The sequence below is a fragment of the Fusarium coffeatum genome (assembly GCF_003316985.1).
Source record: "Fusarium coffeatum strain FIESC_28 chromosome Unknown BRIP53273_contig_256, whole genome shotgun sequence".
NCBI classification, from domain to species: domain Eukaryota; kingdom Fungi; phylum Ascomycota; class Sordariomycetes; order Hypocreales; family Nectriaceae; genus Fusarium; species Fusarium coffeatum.
The window spans coordinates 34,473-45,187 of NW_022158048.1; the positions used below are offsets into that span (position 1 = coordinate 34,473).

At 49.5% G+C, this 10,715-nt stretch overlaps 2 protein-coding genes across 2 annotated transcripts; both read left to right on the forward strand.

The window, feature by feature from the left end:
• Positions 1-67: 67 nt before the first annotated feature.
• Positions 68-1,162, forward strand: FIESC28_09667 (uncharacterized protein; the record flags this gene model as incomplete). The annotated part of the gene is made up of 1 exon (XM_031163803.1): positions 68-1,162. One exon carries the CDS (start codon positions 68-70, stop codon positions 1,160-1,162), a length of 1,095 nt encoding a protein of 364 aa, XP_031012149.1.
• A 5,583-nt stretch (positions 1,163-6,745) lies between these two features.
• Positions 6,746-9,689, forward strand: FIESC28_09668 (uncharacterized protein; the record flags this gene model as incomplete). Its single annotated transcript, XM_031163804.1, has 2 exons — positions 6,746-7,526; positions 7,576-9,689. 2 exons carry the CDS (start codon positions 6,746-6,748, stop codon positions 9,687-9,689), a joined length of 2,895 nt encoding a protein of 964 aa, XP_031012150.1.
• Positions 9,690-10,715: the final 1,026 nt, after the last annotated feature.

Genomic DNA, 10,715 nt, shown 5'->3' on the forward strand with positions numbered 1-10,715 from the left:
CTCGATGGGACAAATTTGACCAGTAACTCACAAACTGCAAACCATCAAAACCTCACAGCTATCCATCATGCCGCAGACTATCAGATCTATACTTGGTAAATCAGGTCGGGTCACCAAGCCTATGAGATCATCACCACCATCTCGCAAATGCTCAAACTCAACACCAAAAAGACCAGCCCGCAAACCAAAGGACCAAGAAGCAGACCTATTTCAAGACAAACTCGACGATCTAGGTTTGGCAAAAGTTTTAGAAGAAGATCTCACACTCAGGGATGTCGTTCAAGCTATGCGATACATCCGAGCGCGGATGTTCAGTCCCGTGCCACGAACAGGTTTCAACTCTACCAGGACGACGGAAGTGCTCAACTACCGCGCTGCAACAGCACCGCTTGTTACAGTTGGACATCTCAATGCGATACTGCGGTCTCCGGGAAAGGTGGAACGTGAACTTGCAGAGTTGGTGATGAAGGGTATAGTGCGGAGAGTGAGAGTTGAGAGGCGTGGTGGTGGAGGTGAAGCGTTGATAGAGACGTCTGACTATGACGATATGCTTAACAAGGCATCTATAACCGAGGACACAAGGAGCTCCTTCAAGGCTTTCCTGAAAGAGAATCCAGCTACACAAATACTCTACAAGGATGCCTTGGAAAGCAAGCAAACCGATGAGCTCATTCGAATGGGGTTTCTTACAAGTTCTACGCCATCAACGCCAGGGAGCACTCTTGACATACGGCCCGAGGATCGAACAACTCTGACGTCAATTTACCATGTTTCACGCTTTGCCTCCGGTACAGTCTCTGCCGTCGGTGGCCGTAATGCAATCCATCTCGCCGGCGGCGGTGGCGGCGCCCCGACACTTACACGGTCATCTTCCACACCATCCGGTCTCCGTATCGCGGTGCCGGGCCACGGTCGACATCTCAAACTGGCTACTGCTACTGTAGACTGGGTACGAGATGCACTACGGCGAACACGCTGGGGTGAAGGCCCAGAGAGCTGGCTGAAGGAGCGGTTCGAGGGAGGAGGCTTGTATGGGCCGAGGTGGAAAGAGTTCTGGGGAGTCGAATGGTCGTGGGTCTTGGGAGAAGCAGTTGGGTTGGGCGTCGTGGAAGTTTTTGAGACGGGAAGCGTAGGAAGGGGAGTGAGGGCATTGGGTGGTTGAGACGAATGACTCCGGTGCATATATCGCACGGCATTGATATCGTGGTGTATGAGACCATGGTGCTACTACAAAGCAAGTTTATGTTTCGAACACTTTATTCAAGTTGAGTTGACAACTACAAGATTTGTCTCGAATCCATGTGTATCCCCAGGTTGGTTAAAACAGCCTGCCCATCAACACTGTAGGTTCTGGTAGCAAAGTCAGATTTCGATTTCAGTCGATTTCAGTCGATTTCAGTCGATTTCAGTCGATTAACCCAATTACAATCGGGTCCACGATGAATGATATCTCATGCGATAATAGGGGCTTGTGGTATATCATAAATCGGACTGATAATTGACCTTGGCATTATGATATGATAAAACGATAGCATTATACATCGCTTACCGAGTCTCCATGCATCAGTGCGTATCTTACACAGTGAGACATTCTTTCAGCTGGGGCGGAAGAGGCGTATTCTAGATGTGACGGCCGTGACTAAATTGTGATTGAGGTGATTGGGATGCTTAACAAGCATGAAAGTCAGATTTGTGATACTTCCTACCTATGTGAACGCAAGGGTATTGCTGGATCAATAGTGGTGGCTTGCGTGTTTGCTCTTGGGGTCCTAAGGTGTGATTGTTGAGCAGAACGAATAACAAGCCTGTCTCCCCTGATCGCTGAAGCGATGTGACCCTCCATCTGGAAATCTTCATTCGAGTTGGCCACTGTCAATTTCAACAAATAGCCGATATGCCCATGATTATGACAGTTGACAGCCGACAATTGTCATACAATGCCTGCGTTGGTAAATCCAGACTCGCGCAAGGCATGCTGAGCTTGTGCTTCGAACACAGTGAGACACTCATCAGCACAACAAGTGTTTTGGTGTCTCGTAGCCTGTTTCGGAGTATTGGCAAAGTTGATAATGCCATGTAGCAGTTGCTCAACAACCATGAGGTTTCAAGCTGGGTTGCTATCAACAAACAAACATTCGATCCGAACCAGGGTTTCACGCCTGGATCAGATTAGGCATGAAAGGTAAGGTGTGGTGGGTTAGACGAGATCAGGTTGACCTCGAACCACAAATGGATAAGAAGGAAGCTGTATAGTTTGATCCGAGTAACAGTACTGGTGACACTGATGTAGTCATTCGAGACTGGCATGTATCTGGGCGTAGCAGCAGTTCCGAGTTGGGTGTGGCCATGTACTCGGCCGAGCCTGTCTCGACACAGCACTCTTTCAGCGTCGAATATTTTCTTATTAACGCAATATCGCTTGTCGAACCCCAATGATCCAGGTAACAAATCGCTATTCCCATTTATCGAAGAACCTTATGCCGGCGGCATGATCTCTGAAGAAGTCGTGGATCACTGGTCGTATAGGCAAAGCAATCCGATAATTCAAGTGATGACCCACGAGCCGTTGAGATTTGTGATAGGCGGAGGGAACTTCCATGAAGTCAAGAGCGAGATGAGATCTAAATGAGTGATCCTCGAGGACGGCGTAATGCCCGTCAAAGAAGTTAGAACCGTTGGCAGTGGAACCCGAAAACCATGGACAGGGCTGTCACATCGGGGCAAATATGAAGTGATGGAAACCCTTGCAACCAAGCACCTTTTTATTCCGCTTAATACTAGCCAAATATCAGCACCTTGTCTAATTGATCAAGAAAGTCCTTGCATTCACCACTAACATCACTGAAACACAACGTCAGTGTGATAACCACGTGCAGCTAGAAATTGCTTACTGCTACCGTCTAAGCAAGTTGAAATTCTTAAGCCAACGAGACCACAGGACTGGGTCTGGCCCAAGCCCGCCATGTGCTGTAGGTGGAGAGCTGGGGCCGTCTCAGTGAAAGGGGCACGAGCCAGATTGAAGATTCAAAAGCCATCGATAAGCCGCGTTGTTAGGTTGGTAGGTTGGTCAGAGTGTTGGTGACTTCGTCAGGGGGGTTGTTAAAATTGCACCCATAGATTTTCGCACTCCAGACCAATGATATGCGGGTACATTAGAACCATTGATCGGCTTTGAACCGACGAGATAAAAGCTGAAAATCCTTGCCGCTTTGACAACGACCGCTCAACCTCGAACGACGTTGATCTTTGAAAATGACCCGGAAATAATACCATCTCAATGAAGTTGATGTTTGGGAGGACAGCGATCTAGTGTAGCATCAGAGCCACTCCCTTAAACGACTTTCGCTTTGCTGACAGGGGCTCGCTGTAAAGGAAACTGTTGGCTATTTAGCATGGAGATAAATTGCCTGTTAAGACGTGTTGAATGTGAATTAATTGTAACTTTTTGGAGGATCCCCCGGAGCATTTTCGGTTAAGGGAGTTGGGGAGTTCCCTTGCAAGCATTGCCAAGTAATCAATACACTGCTCAAGGGTCTCGTCCTCTCAAGAGGGGCATGCAGGTAATTACTGTACAATGACTTTGCCAAGCCTGCACTTGAGGATCATTAGATCTTTTGTGGGCAAAGCTCCATTCACAATGGGACTTGCTAGCAGGCGTTAATGAGCAATAAGGGTCTGCAATTAGTCTGAAATACTGGAGATCCTCCAAAATGAGGAGGAGTGAGAGAATATCGGTGGGGGTCTTTGCCACATCTCATATGTACCAAGAAAGCATTCATGTTGCTTGTGGTGACGGATCGAAGCCACCGGTTTTAGAGCTCTTTTGACAAGGAGTAAGATTCGTCGCGAGAGAGCGATTACTGGAGGCAAACTGGGCTTAGCCGTATTGGTCGCCGAACCCTCGAGAGTTGGCAGGGGAGTAGGTTGGATCAGAGACATCGATCTCAAAGAGAGGACGAAACATTGTCTTAACAGTCGGGCCGCTGACCTTGAGGTTCCGATCGAAGGGTCATCCACCCTGGCGCAAGGGAACCTGAGAGCGACACAGGAGTGGCCATGGTCATGATTGTGAAGCAATAAAATAAAAGAGAAGGGAGAGAGCGGCAATAGAGTTCGGATGTGCAGATTCCCGCCCGAACTAATGAATTTAGATGTAATGATGATGTTCGAAACAAACCTTTCTCGGAATGGCGCTGGACATATTCTGCTCCTATGAGTTTAATCAGGTACGATCCGTCGTGCTGTACCTGCCTTAGTTGTTAGAGGTTGCTCGGACATCGGGAGCTAATTTTGAGGTACCGTACCGTAGCGTGCCTTCCTCCCAATAGAGCAGAACCAACAAAGCCCAATGAAGGGAAGTGGATGATTTTAAAACTCCTGTACGGTACATTACGGGAAGGGGCGATCGACGACGCGGTTACCCGACGAACTTGTGGAGGATTTTTGATCCACAAGCAGTGTTTAGCTGTTCTTGCCTACTTCGTAGTCTATCCTCAAGTCATTCTTCTGCGACTGAGGCTCAGTTGAGCTTAGGGTGCAGTAGCTGGACGTTAGAAAAGCTCAAAATCCGAGTCCATATATAACAATTGGATGATTATCCATTTGCTGTAGGGGTGACAGTACTGAACCGTGATCCCTGATATTTCTTCATGCAATTGCAACGGCTGGTTTGACGTTGGAAGTGATTTTTCTTTTTCGCTCTCTGGTTCTAACCTAAACAGTCAAGGTGGATGAATGACCAGCCGGGGAAGATATCCCCAAGCGTCCAGACACGGCTCTCTGACTGGTTGAACCTCTGCAAAACTAAAGTTGGCTAAAGAGACTGGGATTATCATAGGCGACCGTGCATACCGGCCCAGTAGACTGTTACAGCGTCCAATGCTACTCGAAGAAGCGACCTAGGCTTGCATATCGTAATTACCGTCTTCGCTGCAGTGGCGCCCAGGCCTGCTTATTCTTCGAGGGCCCTTGCATTGTATTCTCCGGGATGCCTTGCTATCCAATCTAGATGCATGAAGGGGCATGGGGAGACACCAGATGATTTAGGTCTTGGCCAACAGAAGAGCGAGTTCAAGGCTGTCTGGGGCCTTTCTTTACGAACAGTTCCAGTTACAGTTCCTCAGGTGCTGTACGAATGCACTAGACTCGAGTTTTCTCATCGCACTAGTGCTGTACGTACTCTAACCGGAACGTATTGGTCCCCAGCTTTTCTAACAATTCCCCAGCACTTCATCTTCTGAGCGGGCCGTTTCCAGGTTTTGGGGGCCAATGTCCGCGTCTTTCAACCGCATTCGTCACTCCTGGATCCCTCTTTTGTCCTCTTCATTTTGATTCTTAATTCCAATCTGGATTATACCCACGCGTGATTTTCCATGATTAGAAGGTCGTTCTAAACTTATGGTTATCGCCCTGTCGCTTCTTGCCTTTCTGGACGCCTGGTCCCTGATCTTCCTCTAGACTAACACGTCACGCCACTCGTATCGCTCACTTTTTTCTATCTCTGTCCCTGTGCTTGTGCTTGTGCTTCGGTTGCTACTCTACTCTGCGCTTGTAGTGGGACTGCATTAGAATCACCATCCCAGTCCAGTTGTCCAGCCATTCATTCCCCTCCACTCACTCAATCAATCACTGCAAGCAAGCAAGCTCAACTTGACTCGACGACTCGACTCGCCTCGCCAGGTTCCCTCAATTCATTCTTTCTCTCCCCACATCAACCACCAGACTAGGCACGGCAAAGTCTAAAAGACGATACCGACGGTACTTTGCGCGGTAATCTCACTCTGGAGCTGTCGTACATACCATTGCCGAAACCGATCTTCAATTCGCCCTTGTTACTCTTCCTTGCTGCGAACATCAATACCAGCGTTCGCTTTCGCTTCTTGCTGGCTTCAAAGTTCACCGACGCTCGGCTTTAGATCTTCAGTTCATAGCAAGCCCGTTCGCAAAGCCTCGTCTGGATCTGTCTATTAGAATCCTGGACGACAGAGGGCCGACATCGTCACCGTGCTCGACCAAGGCCATCCGTCGCGCTAGTCGAGGTACACTAACCTTAGCCTTGTTGAGAGACCTTGCTCGCTGCGGTTTGCTTTTCCCCAAGGGTAAGGGTTCACTTTCTCATCTCCTGTTCCGTTACTACAGTACTTGGAGAGGTCACTTGGAACGTTCCCAACTGCCGCCCCCCTTTCGACTACAATCCTTTCCCTTCAAACAATTCGACGACTGAGTACGTTGCTGGTTGCCGTTCTTTTCATTGGATTTGCTTTTGTTCGATATCGATATCGATACTCTTCCCTCATTGTGCTGGCTAGAGCTAGAATCTCTACACTATTACCCACTGTTGCAGTTGCCCTGCCGCACGTCACTGACAATCCATCCACAGCCCACACAGTCAAGTCAATAGCACTTTGGACAGAGACATACATCCGATCCCGCGCAGCCTCACGCGTTCCATCGATTTATTCCTCCCTTGATCGCTCGAGCTAGGCCACCCTTACGAAGGACCATAATCGACTGGAGATAGAATTTCTTTTTATGTTACAGTCGACCTGCATACACTCTACAGAGTGACAGACATTTAATCGAGCGAGCCCATCAAATCTGTTAGACTAAGCGGTGGACTTAAGTTGATGGACCGACCGACCTTTCAGGACGTTTAACAAGCCTTTGCACCAGGCCACCGACTTCGAGCCTGCGAGCACTTACAACCTCTTATTCTTTCTTTTTATAAACACCCACCCGATCCACGATGGCGACAACGTTACCGCGGCCATCCCGGCCTTCAGTCGGACCACCTAATATGGCCTTGCCAGCTCTACCAGTAAACAAGACGCGCAAAAGCAAAGGAAACCTCCCCACACATTCATCGTCGACCAAATCAGCACCCGGAACCCCCAGATCCGGCCTCCGAACACCCTCAACAATGAGTCTGGCCCCTCCTGGTCCAGCACCAACAGCAGCACTCCCGCAACCGAAAGCTGTCTCGGGCGTCAACGGTGCAGGAAAGACCCTCCGCAAAAGCGTCAGCATCAACTCTTTCCCACAACCACCAAGAGGCGACACACGTACACCAAGCGGTGTGCCACCTAGCCCAAGAACTTCAGATAAGCCCAGACTGTCAAGGAAATCGTCCAAACCAACGAAGGAATCAATGTACAGCACGATCAGCTCCAGTACACCAAGCTTTCTCAACGGTAGCGGAGACGGAAAATCTATCAATAACGTTCGCATGTCGGATGGTTTAATCAGCATTGCATCACCGCCTCAAAGTCGCAGTTCTTCAGCACAGGATTCATATTCAACCTCGGCTACAACGTACGACGATCCTGCGGAAGGGCCAGCCTCGAAGCCCGACGCTTCCAACGACAAGCGAATGTCGAAACAAGATGGCAAAGGGAACATCGTCGTGAGCGTACGAGTTCGGCCAGATGCTAATGGAAACAATGGAAGCCCTGATGGAGAATGGATGGTTGACGGCCGCAAGTCGCTCATTTCATTCAGAGGGAAGGATGGCGGAGATCATTATTATGGTGTGTAGTCTCATATGGTGAACGCTTGATCAGAACTGACCGTTTTTAGACAACGTTTTCACGACACATGACCACAACTCTAGAGTATACGACCACATTGCGAAACGACTCGTCCGACGAGTTATGGAAGGTTACCACGGCACCGTTTTTGCGTACGGTATGACCGGTACCGGAAAGACGTTTTCCATGCAGGGAACCGCTTCGTCACCGGGTGTCATTCCGCTCGCCATTACTGATATCTTTTCTTACATTCGTGAAACACCCTCGCGAGAGTTCTTGCTGCGAGTCAGCTATTTGGAAATCTACAACGAGAAGATCCATGATCTGTTGAGTATGTCGACATCGGGCGGAGCGCCGCAGCAGGAAGAGATTAAGCTTCGGGAGGATAGCAAGCGAGGTGTTTATGCTACCCCGCTCAAGGAGGAGATTGTGCAGAGTCCTACGCAACTGCTTCGTGTCATTGCGCGTGGTGACCAAGCTCGAAGAACCGCCAGTACTCAGTTCAACTCCCGCAGTTCGCGAAGTCATGCTGTTGTTCAGATCGTAGTTGAGTCTCGAGAGAGAATACCAGGCGGTCCCGTTGCGGGCGAAGGTAAACGTTCCGGTCTTCTGCCTGGCGGTGTCCGGGTATCAACCCTGAGCCTGATCGATCTTGCTGGTTCTGAAAAGGCAGCTGAGTCGAAGGAGCGCAGACAAGAAGGAGCTCACATCAACAAGAGTTTGCTGACTCTCGGAACTGTTATCTCGAAGCTTTCAGAATGGAAGGACAAGGAAGCCAAGGGTGGAGACAAGGAAGGGAAACATCTTCCTTATCGTGATAGCAAACTTACTCGACTGTTGCAGGGTGCTTTGTCGGGAAACTCTTTGGTCAGTATCCTTTGCACGATTCAGATTGGAGCTGGAAACAGTGCTGTTCTGGCCAACAACCACACTCTGGAAACGATCAACACGCTCAAATTCGCTTCGAGAGCCAAGAACAACCTTGTCAGCCATGCAAAGAAGGCCGAGGAGGCTCTTGGTGCCGGCGGAGAAGGTGGAGCTAGGGTGCTGCTTGAGCGATACCGCATGGAGATCACAGAACTGCGCCAACAACTGGAGACCCAGGCGAAGAAGAAGAAGAGTGACGTGGACGAGGAGCCGCTTCTTAACGAGGAGGAAGAGAAGGCTAGGGAAGCAGAGGCGGCAGAACGACACGAAGAACAGATTCTTGAGATGCAACTTGCTCGAACGGCACTCAAGGAACGAATCGATCATCTCAACCGTCTCATTCTTAGCTCTAAGTCGATTGGTGTCAACTCGAACGGGTCGATGAGCGCGCTCGGCCAATATTCGCGATTCTCCCAATTCTCGCAGATCTCGTTGCCGGCGTCAATCCGCTCGTCGGTTGCTACTTCTTCAGGTGCCAGGCCACTCATGGAACGGACAGCGTCCATGACATCGGCATCTTCAACGATTGGCCGTCGCTCCAGTGGCGGCCTCAAGAATTCCGGAGACGAGGCGCGACCTGAGACCGAGGATGACAGTGCAGGAGAATTTGGTGACGGCACTGCATCTTTGACAGCACAGAATCGTGCCCTGCAAGCTGATCTTGTTGACAAGAACCGTTACATTGCGACATTAGAAAAGCGTCTCCTTCAAGCACGCCGTGCCAGCTCCAGTCGGGCATCGGTTGGCTTTGCTGCTCCAAATAAAGGGATCATGGTTGGTGAGGATCATAGTGTATCTGCTGCGCTCCGTGAAAAGGATACCGAGATCGCGGAGCTACGAGCGAGACTGGACGATAAGGACAGGATGTTAGCCGCTTTGAGAAGCGCCGCACGATCACGAGATACAGCCGAAGCGACTGTTGAAGCTCGCTCTCCCCTTTCACCGCCGCCGAAGCCTGCAGCGCAGGAGAAACGTACCGAAATGCCCGTTAGCGTCAAGCTGGCGGAGCCTGAGAAGAGGCGAACGCGGGGTGATGATGAGATGACCAGCCTTTTGGACGAAATGCTGCAAGATCGAGTTGAGAAAGGACAAGTTGTCAGGGGCAAGCGAGGAAGCGTACGCTTGGTAGGAGGGCAAAACATGGACTCACTAGCAGAGCCTAACCTCGAGCCATTACGACGAACTCCTACGCCAAACCCACCAGAGGATCGCAAAGATGGGCCAGCAGAGTCATAGAATAGTACGGAGAGTCGAGCACTTCGTTCTTGTTTCTCTTCCGTCCTCTTTCTGAGTGATTGTGGCAGATAGAGATAGATGTTGAGTTTACAGGCGTTTACGGAAATGGGAACGGTTTTGCAGGAAAAGGGGCTTGTTTGCGTTATACCCGATTTTTACTTGAGTTTGTTGCTGAAGAGGAGAAGTCGGAGATGAGGGTAGAGTTTTGGTCTGCTTTTGTTTTTGCTTATGCGGCTTCCCGCATCATACTTCTGTTCGTTTCCGGGACTCGGTGAGAAAACAGCGAACCGCAGCGGCTCCCGAGTTGTGTTATTTGATCTTTTTTTACTCTCCCAGACCAGGGAGCGGGTTGCAGGATGTCTCGCAAAGAGGCACAATTTCTTTCGCTCAACCCTATTTTTTATTATTCTTCACAGACATCTTCAGTTATGTACTATATCATGACGGGTCCGACGCGGGAACATTCGACAGCAGTGCCAACTTATGACAAGTGGCTGCTGCTTCCAGTTAATGATGAGGGAAGGAAGAGGAACAAGTTCGGGAACGAAGAAAAGAATGAGATATTTGAAGCATATATTCGTGCCACGACCATGTGAATAACCGATGTGATAAGTTGCAGATCTGTTAGCCATAAGCCGGCTATTGGCCAAGAGATCAGATTCATTGGTAACACTTGCTTATGCCATTATCCGAAACGACGCTCAAGAGGCGTTGATCGAGGTTAGGATTTCCTGAAGGGACCGATACTTGTCTCTATTGGCAACTAATGGCCATGCCCATCAACAGCTACTTGGCCAGTTATGAGACGCCAACTCAGGGTCAATAGGCATTGCATGAACTTATATATTGCCCAAAGCTCATAGTGGTGATCTAGTGGGAAGACCATACCCTCAGGGTGTCATAAGAATTAGCCCCCGAGAGCATAAGAGACGAAATAATTTGATCACCATATGCCAGCTTAGGCTAGCATTTAGACCACTTTATTTCTGTAGTCTAAGTCTTAGAGGACATTTCTTCTGACACCTA